The 15,473-nt window shown below is 41.5% G+C and overlaps 1 protein-coding gene across 1 annotated transcript in view; it reads right to left on the bottom strand.

Moving 5' to 3' along the window:
- The window catches only part of grik5 (glutamate receptor, ionotropic, kainate 5), a 39,855-nt gene that overhangs the window by 12,386 nt on the left and 11,996 nt on the right, over nucleotides 1–15,473 (bottom strand). The window contains exons 7-15 of the mRNA XM_063878261.1: nucleotides 13,812–13,970; nucleotides 13,288–13,440; nucleotides 11,709–11,813; nucleotides 7,721–7,828; nucleotides 6,088–6,291; nucleotides 4,598–4,711; nucleotides 3,906–4,015; nucleotides 3,484–3,657; nucleotides 759–924 (exon numbers count right to left, since the gene is read on the bottom strand). Coding sequence (XP_063734331.1) covers nucleotides 759–924; nucleotides 3,484–3,657; nucleotides 3,906–4,015; nucleotides 4,598–4,711; nucleotides 6,088–6,291; nucleotides 7,721–7,828; nucleotides 11,709–11,813; nucleotides 13,288–13,440; nucleotides 13,812–13,970 — 1,293 coding nt within the window. The remainder of the gene's footprint in view (nucleotides 1–758; nucleotides 925–3,483; nucleotides 3,658–3,905; nucleotides 4,016–4,597; nucleotides 4,712–6,087; nucleotides 6,292–7,720; nucleotides 7,829–11,708; nucleotides 11,814–13,287; nucleotides 13,441–13,811; nucleotides 13,971–15,473) is intronic.

Genomic DNA, 15,473 nt, shown 5'->3' with positions numbered 1-15,473 from the left:
TTGCATCTCTGTGTGAGAAGAAAGGAAACCAGCAGACACGGCTGCATGTGAATGTCATAATGCGAGGTGTGTGTGTGTGTGTGTGTGTGTGTGTGTGTGTGTGTGTGTGTGTGTGTGTGTGTGTGTGTGTGTGTGTGTGTGTGTGTGTGTGTGTGTGTGTGTGTTTGTGTGGATTAGGCTTTGAGTGGGGTAATGTACTGTAGCACTAAAATTGGCTTATGTACAGTAGGCACAAACAGACCACTCTTTCTTATATCCTCGGTGTGGACGAACACCAGGAGAATGTAAAGCATAAACACTCACAATTTGGCATGCAGCCATTTCCCATGCTTGCACACAAATAAACAAATACACAGTTTTTTCATGTACTCACCTACACTCACTCCCACATGCAAACACACCTACACAAAGACACACACACACGCCCTCTTTGACAAACACAGAGGCTGGAAGCGCTCTCATAAGCAAACACAGGCAGCCAGCCACTTAACACAATCACAAACAGCCATAAAGAAAACAACAGAGATATAGTAGCCTATGAAGTATGAAGTCACTTTTGGCACGGCAATAAGGACAGAAACAGTTCACTAAATCACACAAACAAACCCAAAAACCTCATGAAACATTTACGGTATTAAAGGAAATTGTCAAATTAGATGCCAAACTCACACAGCCATCAACATCCACATCATTTTAACAAAAACACACACACACAGGCTCACTCAGAACCCCAGACATAGAACAAGAGTGGGGCGTACCATGAAGAAGGTCATGGTGCTCCCTCCGTGGATGGTGCCGTATTCGATGTTGGTCTGGTCGGCCAGGTCGTCCGGAGACTCGATGGGGACCTCCATCCTCTGGACGGTGAGGAAGGCCGCCAGGTTGGCCGTGTAGGAGGAGATGATGATCAGGGTGAACGCCCACCTATCAGGGGGAGACCAGGGGAAGAGAAAGGGTGAGTATGGAGGGACAAGAGGCTATATTTATGTCACTCATATGGCAACAACAGAGTTTGTTTTCAGGTGTAATTACAAGATACACTCAATTTTTACAATGTCATAATGTCTTTACTGGCTCCTAGTACTTTAACATGTTCACTTTTTTTAATCCTGCCTCTTATGTTTTACCTTTCTAAACATTTTTCACTCAGGGCCACATCCAGTAAAACATACAAAGGGCTGGGCCATTCACTAGAGGGGAGGTATATTCCCTCTTAAGTTATAAGTTAGCAAAATCAATCAAATGAAGGTGAATTATGTTTGATATTTGAATATGCTTTACAGCCTCTCATCACAGCTCTCTAAAGGGTTTCACTTGTTGTATTGGCAGCTCACTTCTTAAAACAGAAGCCTCAGATTTCTTATCATAAAGGTAAATATGAAGGGTCTATGGACCATGGGCCGCATTTGGCCCCCTGCCCATAGTTTGGACACCCCTGTTTTACCACATATTTGTATTTATTTAATTGTATTTTTATTAACATGTTTTAAAATGTAGGTCCACTTAATGTTTGCATTTTATCTGCACGGTTGCTGTTGTAACAGTAAACGAACAGTGCTTTCCAAGCTGCAGGACAAATAACAGATTTCTGATTCTAAAAACTACAACTTAAATCCAATCCAACTCTATTCATATAGCACAGAGTTGACCAAAGTGCTGTAAACTCTAACTGTTAATCAGCAGTATTTAAACATTTTTCCTGTAATAGTAGAAAAGGTTTACCATGTTTATTATAGTGACATTTTTGTAAACCTAGCTGCAAGTAAATACATTTCCTGGATCAAAAAAAAATTAAACATATGTCAAATTCTCTGGGAAATGTCTGGAAATCCTGATATTTTATCGCATTGAATAATTAAAAACATAGAAAATAACTATTAATCACTCCTGCTTTTTGGAAGCAGAGCCCAAAATGGCCAAAACATAAAAGGAATATTAAAGGGAGAGCATAAACGGTGGCGCAAACATTACCAAAAGTATATTATCTCACAGTGTTTGTAATCATATTTAAGGGGAGGTAAAAAAATGGGGTCAGGTTTATAGGACTAACATAGACCAGTACAGGACTCCCACACTTCTTGAATGGGACTCTCATGACCTTTCTCGCATGTCTTCAAACTTTGTTCAAAAAGAACATCATGTACTCACTATACTTAATAATATTCCCCTATCCCATATCTTGCTCAACTCAGTGTAATTTGCTCTTCCTGTCTTCCTCTACCCTTTATCTCCTTAGCTCTGAGCGATCATTTTTTCCTCACTTACGTGTGTGTGTGTGTGTGTGTGTGTGTGTGTGTGTGTGTGTGTGTGTGTGTGTGTGTGTGTGTGTGTGTGTGTGTGTGTGTGTGTGTCCCAGTCACTCTGTTGCCACAGGACTATCATCAGGCCACCGTGGTATTTTCTGTGAGTTGAGCGTTTTTGTATTGTTTCGCCCGGCGCTCAGGGACTGAAACTCACTGCATGGGCGATATTTCAGCTTTATCCTGTTAAACTTTGAAATCTAAATGTCATTATCTAACACAGCGGATGTGCTAAGTACAAGAGAAGGGGGAAATGCATCCTCAAGGAAAAATGCAGGATATGATGAAGAAATAAGGTGGAGAAATTAGTTTTTGCAAATGAGGAATCCAGCAGGCAAAAATATCTCTGAGAATGGCTAGCATTCCTATAATAATCACATTTAGTTTATAGATCATCGGCATTGGCTGCCCCCTTCTAATAAATTGATCTGGTCCTTTTGTCTACTAGTCTTTATCATTTTAACAGGTTTAATGATATTGTATTACTGTTTTTAAACTATTGTATTCATCTTTCATCTTTTGTTCTCCACTATTTCCACATTTCAGTATTTGTTTGCTCTTCTGTAACCCTTTGCTCATAAATACACGTTTTAAAATTCAAGATTTAACGAGCGCTAAGAGAAACGTTTCCACCTTTGACACTGAGTGTAAAAACTCTGCAGATTGAATCTCAAACATCTAATTAAAGTAACAATAAGCAAAACCCAATTATGGAGATTTTAAACTGGCTGGCAGACAAACTTCAAAGGGAACTCTGAAACAAATAACTCCAATTTAATATATATCCATGGTCTAAGTTAAATCAATATTTGAGCGCATGAGCTCCTCAAATCCATAAACCATTGACTCAATTGTGAAACTTGTGATATCGAGTAGTATTAGGTCTGGAGCTGCTCCGAAGACAATGAATGTGAGACTGATGTTGTTGACTTTTACCTAAATTAGCTTTTTCTCAGTTTTAAAACACACTATAATTATCTGACTACTTCTGGTTTCTCTCAATGTCAACTTTAAATTCTGTCCCAATTAATTGTCAATGGAGCATTTGGAGACTTAGTACTTAATGACAACAAACATTTGAGTTTAAGCACTCTAGTTTGTGTATTTGGGAGAGAGTTGATCAGGATTATCTTTATCTTTGGAGTGCATTAGAGCAATAACATGCATGGATTTTCTGACTCACCACACCCCACTAACACATCTGGTGGACAGGGCTCTGGGCATTATCTCTGATCCCTGCTGCATGAAGCCTCCGATGGGGAACCACAGGCTGTTCCCCAGCGTGTACTGGTTCTCCAGCACGTCCCTGCGCTCTCGAAGACACGGGTGAGGGTTGTACCACTCATAGGGGCTCAGCCTGGTGGAGAAACACAGGCAGAGTGGAATACAGATTGAACGACCTTGAGGTCAAACTGCAGTACAGTAATGCACCTCCCTGAGATCATTTGAGCCAGCACCAATCAGTCATTCGATCCCTGTCAATCTGTCCGCGGGAGGTTGTGTACGGTAGGAAATGACGATATCTGACAGGCAACTCGTGTTCGACATGACAAATGCCGATCGAGCCGCAGACTGTGGGTACATTGTGTGAGGTAATGTATTGACCTTGCAGCCAGGAAGAGCACACAGCTGACAGCCAGGTAGGCGAGCAGCATGAAGAGCCAGACGGCCGGAGAGAAGGGGTCGAGGAAGGAGAAGTAACCCGGCTTCCGACCCTGGTGCGGGGAGAGAAGAGAGGAGAAACAAAATGAAGAGGAGAGATGGTTGGAGTAGAAGAGACAGGGAGGTACAGTGTGTTAAAAAACTAGGTGTCATGTCTCAGCAGTCTCTGAAAGTCTCCTCTGCACCACAGGGGGGCAGTGTCCTTCCCTGCTGCTGATAGTAAGTCTGCAGTGCTTTGATACGCTAATGCTACAATCCATAAACGATCCCTTTCACAATGCCTCCTGCTGAAGCACACTTGGCTTGGACCCAGAAGCTCATTAGCAATGTAAAGCTGCCACTGGTACGGAGCTTCCGAGCACTGACTTATTGAGCAATTTAAATTACACCTATACATTTCACAGTGGACACAGCGGAGCAGCACGCCACACAATCCTCGACTTCAAAGATGGGATCAACCCTTATGTAAGATTCAGTCTGATTTCATAAGAATCCTAAAGCAAGTGTAGCTCCCTGTCAGCTGTAGGACCCTGTCAGCTTAAAAAGCAGCACAAACAGAAGAGAGGGAATCTAACACAGGATCTGGAGTGGGTATCAGCACGCCGGCGCCCTGCAGCCCCAGATAACACCCTCACCAGTTGAACTCGGTACAAGATGCTGATCCCCAGGGTCATGAACGGCTTAGAGAAGTCGATAACTTTCTCTCTTTCTGATGTGATGGTGAAGCCTGCTACGGCAAGGTCTGCTTTCTGGAGGATTGACAGAGATAGATAGGTGGTGAAGATAGTGGTGGAGGCGAGAGGGAAAGAGAGAGGCAGTGGAGGAGAGTCAGGGAGAAAAAAAGACACTGGTCAGATACCTGCGTAAAAATAGAAAGACACTCGACGCTGAGAGCTCTGTTTGTATGAAATGATCGTATTGTCAGTCTGAACATTTTCACTGTAGCTCCATTTGCACATCAAACAAGGACAAATACATTTAGCATAGCATTACACTAAAGATAGAAGATACATTCAAAACCCTTCAATGCACATTTCATCTGAAAATAAGCTCCACATTTCACCTTCAGGATAAACTGGTGCTTCTGTTTTAAATCAAGGATATCTGTGTGTCTGATTTGATGATAACTATTTCATATTTACTGGACACGGTTGGGGTCAGAGACAATGATGCTGGGCAGCCTTTTCATGTTATCATGGTGGCTGATTCATAGTTTCTAAAGCGGTTGACCTACAGTATACAACAGACATTTATACCATTACAATAGTGTAGAGTACAAATTACAGAACCAAAGATTTGCTTCTGTCGCCCCGTAGGAGTTAAGGCGACGTGGAAAATAAAGTCTTTGTTTGGTTGTTTTTTAAATGTTAATTTCCAGAATGAAAAATGAAATGTTTGACGGTGGCACTTGAAAACACATTTGGAAAAACATCGAGGTGTGCACTCTCCCTCTGGCACAGAAACTCGCACATTACCCACAGTCCAAATGAGGCTAATTGCGAGTAAGCACTGGGTGGCCGGGCTTTGCACCTGTATGAGGTCTCTGGTCGCTTTGCCCCCCCTCCATCTCTTCCATTAAAAGCTAATTGATGAACATGGGCCGCTAATTAGAGCTGAGTGATCAGGCAGTGGGTAGGGCATGAGGGAGAGGAAGCGTAGAGAGCCGGGGGAGCACCAGTGTGGCAGGCCCCACACAGGGACCACAGTCTGGTAATTGAAGTATACCGTATGGTAATTAAGCAGAGAGGGGCTCTCATTAGCCTGCTTCCACCACACTGTCTGTCTGAGGTGCTAGGTTTGGACAGGGGGAGCGAGAAGGGGGGATAGTGTGAAGAAAAGATGGTGCAGATACATTTTAGGCAATGCAACCACTCTTTTGGGGAATTATCAAGTCAGCTTTTGTCCTAGATAAGAGTCTCGCTCCCCTCTGAGGGCAATTTGAGACATGAGAAGTCACAGCAGAGTTGTGGTTTGGGGCTACAGCGTGAGTGAGCGAGTGTGTGGGTGTGTGTGATGAGCATACGTTTCTGTTGGTAGAGACACTGGTTGGAACATTTGAGCATGTTGCTGTGAGTATGTGAGACCGAAATAAAGAAAGTAAGAGAGGGAGGGAGAGTATGCTCACCCTGTTGATTAGCTCTCCAACCATGCCAGTCCAAGAGCCGTTGGGCTCTGGAGCCCCGTACAGCCCATCATCCACCAGCTTGATTCTGAAGGAGAATTTCAAGATGTCTGCCAGTTCCTTCAGCATGTCGACACAGAAGCCCTCGTACTGGTCGTTGCCCTGGAAGTCCTGGTAGTTTTCTCTGCGCATCACATATGGGTTCTCCTAAGCAAGGGAAAGAAAACACAAGGCGATTCAATCCAAAACTAACAATATCCAATTTGAGGAGAGAGGAGAGATTACTGACTAAAATGTTAGACTCTATGTTTCAAAGCAGCCATTATAATGACTGTTATGTAAATAACAGATAGTACCACATTTTGGGAAAATGTCTCTTTGGAAGAGAGAGATGAGGAGATCAATTCCACTCGCTTACTGAGTCTGGAAACAAGGTGTAACCTGGCTCTATTAGATGTTATAATACACCACCCGTAACTTTACTTTCTTTATAACCATAGAGTTCATTCTTTGTAATGAGCTATTCATTTACCTATCGAACTCGGGAAGAAATGTAATAATTACAATTCTTCAAATAGAGAATAATTGCTTTAAGACAGGTAGGGAAACACAAGCTGTTTTATTGATGCCATTCATTCGATTATGTTTTCTTATGTAACTTTGTACGAAGCATTTCGAGTCATATCTCAAATTAAGTTATACTTATCGTACATTTGAAGTCCATTGATTGGACAATTCATACAAAGACATTGACAACAAGTCAGGAAGAGTCTAAACATAAAGATTACAAACAGTTGCATCTTTGGGAATAGTAGGATTCAGACTTTATTCGTGCTACAGCAATACCTAGGTCTGAAAGACAGGACATCTATCATCTGCACTATCACTTAAAAAAACATCTGCAAGCTTTTAGTATAATTTCTGATTCACGTAGTGTGTACATCTTCTAGTTCAAGTGGTATTTCACAAGGCTAAGACATATGCAGAACCCCCCAGTACTCATGGGCATAAACCAATTTAATTCTTGAGAGAAATCAGCCAAATAGCTCTCACGGCTACAAAATACCTACTCTTTTTATAACCAGTTGTGTATGTTTTGAAGGAACGTACGATTAACTGTTGCCATATGATTTGTTATGTACTTAGTGTTGCGAAGGACTGATGGTTCGTGTTCGTGATTGTGCACGTGAACAGCCCCTTCCCTGCTGCTGGGTCATTCAGTCAGCGCATGCACCCCTTAGTTTTCCTAACCAAGTATAATAATAGCAATAAAGTAATCAAGAGTTGGCAATATTGTTACATCAACAGTCATGTCAACAAAGCTCATTTAATGTTTTATTTTAGCAAATTTACTGTAAGTGTGTTAACTGTATAAACCCATGCCAACCTGAAGATGATGGAGCAGCATCATGTATGGGATCTATTGATTTTCTGATGTGATATTACTCACAAATTATGGGAGGTCCAATACTCTGGCGGTTTGAATTCAGCGACACATTTCTCTCAGTGCTCTCTCAGTTTCTATGACAGCTACAGTGACGGCGAAATTAGCACAAAACAGACAACAACACAGCTTGAGCTGTGGCACAATAACATCCATGACCTCAGCAGCACGGGGGGGCAGGAGGTAACTTACCAGTATGGTGGTGACGATGAGTGTCTTGTTGGCCAGCGTCTCCGAAACATTGATGTCCAGACTGGTGGAGTTCATCGCCAGTGTGTTGTTGGAGTACCAGATCCCGATCTAACAGAGACGAGAAAGCCAGAGAAAATCAACGGCTGAAGTGGGACAAATACTGCGGCATTAAAGGGGGCTTTTAATTCTTTTGGGGGGTTTTCCTTTCCTGTGGTGTGTTATATAGGTTTTTGCCATTGCTTGAAACGCCTCGATTTGACTCCTTTGACTTTGGTAACATGATGACATCATTGTGCACTCTTGCCCCTATTGGCTAGCACTCCAACTCATTGTACGTGATAGGCTAAGGGCGCGGAGCAATATTTAAGAGGTTCAGCAATCCCAACAGAGCCAGCCAGCTAACCAATCAGAGCAGACTGGGCTCTGGTTTGAGACAGAGGGTGAAAAGAGGTGCTGTAGAGGCAAAAAGTACACAGAAATGATTGTGTTGAATGTGCTCTTTAATCTCTAACGTAACTATAAGTCTATACCTGTAGCAACCATGTGAAGCAAATATGCATTTCAGTAGCACTATGAGTCCTTTCTACAAGGACCTTTGAATGTTGTATATATTATTCTCTGCTTTTGTATCCTTATTGTGCATACAGTACACGCATATTGACTTAATCCCCCCCATTGGAGTCATACTGTACTAGTACAATGCATTGTAAAAAGAAAATCCCTACTATTACAGGCAGAGCAATGATCTGAGAGAAGATGGCAAAATATAAAAAGCATTCATGAGCGGGAGTTTCATTGCCATGTCTATTATCCTACTAACACCTTCCTTAAATTGCATAAAAAAACAGCTCACATATTTCCGTTTTATGGAGACAGTAAAGTCGCTAAGGTACATAAGTGTGTGATTATGACCTAACCGGTGTGCAGGGGTGGAACGGCAGCTCACAGACACGTCTTTGGGAGATATTGCTGTACATTTTTCAATAGGTCAGAGGAGAGGTAATGACTCCTCAGACAGAATCACAGTTTTTCTATAACACTCTTTATCCTGCCCTGACATTTAAGAGTGGTCTTTTTTCTGTCAGCCATCACTGCGCTGCCTACAGTGAGGGTGCTGCTGTGCAGAGAGGTGGGCAGAGTTAAAATAGTAATTACAGCTACCTAACAGTCTTAAGTCAGGCTTTAAGTATGGTTATCAGGTGGTATTTAGCGTTAGCATGGGAGGCAGTTGGCCTATAGCAGAACCCTGCGAAACGTCTGAAGGTAAGGTGAAGGGAAAGTGTTTCCTCCAGTCAATGAACCGCAGCGTAATTCCCTCACTCTGGATCTGCACTGATGTGTACACTTATGCCTCATTTAATCTTGACTTTCAAATGCATTTTGATATCTATCTTGCCTCACCTTTCTTTCTAATGCTCACTGGAGGATTGTGCACTGACAGAATATTGCCGCTGAAATTGTTCTTAACACCTCGTTGGTTGGGTCTGCCAACATTTTATTTTGGTCCCCCACATTGACCAACTACCCTTAACAAATGCGTTGTGGCATGTCACTAGTACATCAAATAGATAGAAGTGCACAGACTGACAGGGAAGATCTGGTGGTCCAGGAAATGTAACAACCAGGATTTGTTTTATCTTCTACAAATCAAAGGTCGAAGCCTTGAACAAGAAAACACATTCCTGCTCAAGTCAGAACACATGGTGGATTTTCTGCTAGATCCTAATTGGTCTGGTAAGCGTGGGTGACTATTGTTAAAAAACTCAAGACAGATTTTACTTTGTAACCAACAATGCTGAGTGAGAGCACAAACATTAGGAGTGTTTACTAATTGGGTTATTGTTAAACTATGTTTTAATGTTTACCATTATTATTCCTTTAGTGTGTTATATACGTTTTTGTGCACGTAAAAGCTCTGCAAAGGCTAAAATCCCTGTGACCCCTCCAGAGGGAGTTTCTCTCCCACACACTCCCCCCCTGCCTTAAACGCCTCCATTAGACTCCTTTGTTTACTCCTGTAACCTAATGACATCACTTTGTAACACTTGTGCTTCTATTGGGTAGCGCTCCGACACATTGTACGTGATAGGCTAAGGGGCGGGACATCTCTAGGGGTTGACCAATCACAACAGAGCTGGCCAGCTAACCAATCAGAGGAGACTAGGCTCTGGTTTCAGACAGAGGGTGAAAAGAGGTGCTGCAGCACAGGCAGTATGAGAAACATCAAGAGCTTTTTGAACATTAAAGCAGGGAGACAGTCCCAGGAGAGACAAAAAATACAAATATAAAGCTAAAAATACTATAATGTGTGAATCTAAATACTTGTTGAACTTTATACAAATATTCTGCTATGATTTATTTGTATGATTCCAATAAAAAGTGAAACCCTGAAAAGCGCCTGGAAGCTTACCTACACTTTCTTACTCATCTGAAAAATCCTGGATCTATATCACAACTGCTGCTCGTGTTAGGATGACTATTAAAAGGTGTGCACCAAGATGGCTAGTGAAAACATCAGACATTCAGCCGTACTGTTTGAGCCTCAGCCAGATCCAGATTCAGAGAAGTCTGCACTAAATACGGAAACTAGCAGAATCATCACAACGGCAGACGTAGGTATAACCTTTTTCGTTGATGTTGTTTGTTATCTTGTAACACAAAGAGGGCAGGTGCTGAGCTGGAAATGAGTAATCATTAAAATAATAAATAGCTCGCACACTGCAGGGCTTCGGATGTGCGCTTAGGAAGATGTGAGCTGGTAACTGGCACTGGCAGACACAGTGTCAGTGGTTGTGAAACAAAGAATAAAATCAAGTGAGGTTTTTTCGGTAGATAGTGAAGAGAAGCTCCAGGGTCCAGCTTACATTCAAAGACTGCAGTGCACACCATCGTGTTTGCTGTCAAAACTTTCACTGTGCTAATGCAAACTCTCCTGTCTGTATTTCAAGTCCGCTCTGCACTGGAGGCTTCAGGTTTCTTTGCCGACGTTTATATATGAGACATCTATTGGCTGTGAGACATACCAAATGTAACCAGCCAGGGATGAGTTTAAAACTCAGATTTTATGGAAGTGCACAAAGAATTTCTCTTTCAGTTTCGCTGTAGTTACAACCTTTGCAGAGATACAAGTTAAGGTCAGACTTACAACACAATATGATCATATGGCAACAGTTTCTCTGTAAGGCTGTGGATATAAATATAGTTAATTGTTCTAAATGCAACACAACTGAGTATCTGACTCCGGCCTACTGTTAGGATCCTTGATGTAAATATGTATGATAATAATGTTTAGAAAGGAGCAAGCATACAAAAATATCGTTTCAACTAAGGGACATTTCATTTGAAAGAATAGTGCTGTCACAACAACATGAGAAAATTGAGCTCCATTAAGCCATAAATAGTACATAGGATTATTTTTGAGTAAGATGATGAGATCTGCAAATCCACTCTGTTCGGAGCTTGAGGCCAATTACAAACGCTGATTCCTACAAATGAATGTCATTGTTTGTAGGCATGGGAAGAAAATAAACCAACCATAATGAAAATGTAATTTATGTATGTTTTTTAAATCAGAAAACATCGCAAGAAGTCAACACGCAAGAAAGACACAACAACACAGCACATGGCATAGGGTCAGCTGAAACATAAAAACTCCATTAGGAAGACTGAAAACAAGATGTAAATACTACAGAACTGCTTAAGAAGAGAATGTATTTCAGTGGCCTTCAGATAATCAATACTGTCATGTATCTGCAGCCGCAACATGATGATGTCTGATGGCCGGTTAAACTGCAGTGCCGACAGGTGCAACGCATCAGAGCAACTTCACAAAGTTAAATGTTTGGCTGCTCTCAGGGGAGCCTGCGATGAGGCTGACCTCAGTGTTAAACAGCGCCGCCGGAACAGTAGATTCAGACGGGTGACCTGTAACTAACCCAAAGCCTGGGGGCGTATAACCTCTGCCGCATGATAACAGGTGACTCCTGACCTCTTTGTGGCCTCCTCTGTGCTTCTCCAGGATCCGCAGGGTGTAGTTGGTCCTCTGCCCTTTGCTGTTGAACTCCACACGCCCTGTCAGACCATCGTACTCCACCTGGTAGGCCAACGGAAAGAGCGAGGTTAGAAAGCACGAAGAATGAAAAGAAGAGAAATAAAGATTGGAAACAGAGTGTGGAAACTATGGTGGCACTATTAATGAAATATGGACTCATGTAATATCCTAATGCTAGTAGGTACAATATTAGTAGTTATTGGAAGCAAATATGTGAAAACATCATTTGGAATTAAGTTTAGTAGTGCTGCAGAGAAAGTCCCAATATCGCAATTTCAATATACGTCTAAATAATCAGTTTTCCAAATCCTGCAGCCCTGGTAGAAACAATAAGAAAGAAAAGTATCTTCTTTACAAAACCAAATATTTTTCTTCCCACTATCTATCATGATTAGGCGGACAGGTGCTATCTACAGCGAAAAGAGAGGGTGAAAAACAAGAAGGCGCTATGGAGACAGAGGCAGTGTGTGAGGCTTAGCAGACAGGGTGATCAGTTTTGGCTCAACTAGGAGAGAGTGACTGAGCGAGAGGCTGAGGCAGAGAGAGTCAACAACTCCCTAATAAGACTCAAAACGGCACCTCACAGACTTTACGTCTCCAGAACCCAGGTGCTGGCACTGTTAGCGGGTTCTATGATGAATGGCACGGCGCTGAAGATGGAGCACACCGTGATGTTGACTAACAAAGGCAGATGTCAGGCTGGTGGGATGGAGGCAGTGAGAGATGGGGCTCGGGCTGCCTTGACAACAGGTAGTCGATGAGAGGAGCACACACACAAGCGGAGATGGGAGATGACAGACAGTTACAAGAGACAGAGGTTACATGTGACATGACATGAGGGTGATACAGAATGTAGCTGTACTAAGTGAATAATGATTAAGTCAATTGAGAGATAATTAATCCACCGCAGTTCTGATTAGGGATAATTGTTTGTGGGATTTTTCAAGTGAAAATATCAAAATATTTGCTAGGTGTACAATTCTCATGTGTTTCTCTGATTTATATCACTATAATATAAACATAATTGTGTTTTGGCCGTGGATTAGCAATGATTTACCTTACTATGTCGTTTTTTCATTAATTCATCTATTGTTTTGTCTATGAAATGTATGAAAATACTTACAGATTATGAAAGAAATACTTAAAAAATACAATTTCTTTGAATCCGAGGTTTGTTTAAATGCTTTGCTTTATCCACCTAACACTCAAAACACAAACATATTGTTTACAATAACATACACTTTTAGAGTCTAGCACCAGCAGACAATATTTGGCATTTTGCTTGAGAAATCACAATTACTTAACATATTGTTGACAATTACATTTTTATATTTGAAAATGTGGCCTTGATAAATATCTGTAGGCATTTTCTAACATTTGTGTGAGCACCTAAATAACAAACTAAAATGCATCAAACCGCATGTGCTCATTTCGTACTGATGTGTCTCAAGATGTAATTGTGTGCATGTGTATGAATGTGTAAATTTGAAGGGATTGGACAGTATATCGAGGTTACCATGCGCAGGTAGTTCATAAGACTGGTCCCGTGTTGCCAGATCTGAGGCGAGGTGCAGCTGAGCGGCTTCACTCCGATTTCCTGACTGCGGTTCAATTCCCTCACGGCCCCAACCACCACATGAACCGCATCAAACATCAGCGCTGACGAAAGCTGTTGAAGAGGAAACAAGAGAGTTACGAAAGGGTGAGAAAGGCAAATGGGGGAGGGAAGGAAACACAGCGATGAGAGACATGAGTCAAGAGAGACGGGGAGAGATGTGCGAGTTCAGATGATTGAATGTTTAACAGGGATGGTGGGAGAGAGAGGAGAGATGTGAGGTAAACCAGCGGGGAGGAAACACAGATGGATACATCAATACCCATTAAGTACAAGCAAAAGACGAGCTGAATCTCTTTAACTGCTCCATGAATCAGTGTGAGGAGTAAAGTAGCTTAATGTTTTATGTGGCGCACAAACAAAGCTTTGAAAATTACTCCTAAATGTGCACATGCATGAGTACCCGAGTGCCCCATGAGACTCACCGCAGGCCCGGGGTACGTCAGGTCGCAGCCCTCCCTCCAGGAAAGATTCAGGCTCCGGATGAACTCCAAGTAGAAGGGATGGGTGGTGTTAAACATGGAGAAACCCACGATGTTGGACTGCTCATCCACTATATCATCCAGTCTCAGGAGCGGGAAGTCCTGGAAAAGGAGGAATCAGGAAATTTACAGCGTTAAAGCAAAAGAGATATAGCAGAACAAAGGCAAGCAATAATAAAGATGCTAGCGTGTTAAATATAGCTTTAAAATAAGGACAAATAAGTACTGATCCATGGCTCAAAAAACAGCAGCATTTAAATAGTTAAGTGAACATATTGAGGTTTGAGATACAATAACACATGTTTACTCCTCTGTCATTGGTTATTACTCTGTTATTGGTTATTACTCTGTTATTGGTTATTACTCTTCTGTTATTGGTTATTACTCTATTATTGGTTATTACTCTGATATTGGTTATTACTCCTCTATTATTGGTTATAACTCTATTATTGGTTATTACTCTTGTTATTGGTTATTACTCTTGTTATTGGTTATTACTCTTGTTATTGGTTATTACTCTTCTGTTATTGGTTATGGCTCCTGTTATTGGTTATTACTCTTGTTATATGGAGTGAGCTGGTAGCTGGAGAGGTGCCAGTTCTCCTCCTAGGCCACTGCCGAGGTGCCCTTGAGCAAGGCACCTAACCTCTATCTGCTCCCTTGGCGCCGGGTACCTGGCTGCCTCTCTGCTCTGCCACCTCTCCTCTGCATGTGGTTGTGTGTGCATGTATATCCTCTGTGTGTTTAATGTGTGTCAACACAACAGAGTAGAGAAAGCAATTTCCCTGTAAGGGATAAATAAAGTATGTCTTCTTCTTCTTCTTCTTCTTGGTTATTACTCCTCTATTATTGGTTATGACTCCTCTGACATTGGTTATTACTCCTCTATTATTGGTTATTACTCCTCTATTATTGGTTATGACTCCTCTGATATTGGTTATTACTCCTCTATTATTGGTTATTACTCCTCTGTTATTGGTTATTACTCCTCTGATATTGGTTATTACTCCTCTGATATTGGTTATTACTCCTCTGATATTGGTTATGACTCCTCTGATATTGGTTATTACTCCTCTATTATTGGTTATTACTCCTCTATTATTGGTTATTACTCCTCTGTTATGGGTTATTACTCCTCTATTATTGGTTATTACTCCTCTGTTATTGGTTATTACTCCTCTATTATTGGTTATTACTCCTCTGATATTGGTTATTACTCCTCTATTATTGGTTATGACTCCTCTGATATTGGTTATTACTCCTCTATTATTGGTTATTACTCCTCTATTATTGGTTATTACTCCTTTATTATTGGTTATGACTCCTCTGATATTGGTTATTACTCCTCTGTTATTGGTTATTACTCCTCTATTATTGGTTATTACTCCTCTATTATTGGTTATTACTCCTCTGACATTGGTTATTACTCCTCTATTATTGGTTATTACTCCTCTATTATTGGTTATGACTCCTCTGATATTGGTTATTACTCCTCTATTATTGGTTATTACTCCTCTGTTATTGGTTATTACTCCTCTGATATTGGTTATGACTCCTCTGATATTGGTTATTACTCCTCTATTATTGGTTATTACTCCTCTGGTA

This window comes from Eleginops maclovinus, chromosome 3, assembly GCF_036324505.1.
Source record: "Eleginops maclovinus isolate JMC-PN-2008 ecotype Puerto Natales chromosome 3, JC_Emac_rtc_rv5, whole genome shotgun sequence".
NCBI lineage: Eukaryota > Metazoa > Chordata > Actinopteri > Perciformes > Eleginopidae > Eleginops > Eleginops maclovinus.
This window is presented reverse-complemented; position numbering and strand designations above follow the sequence as displayed.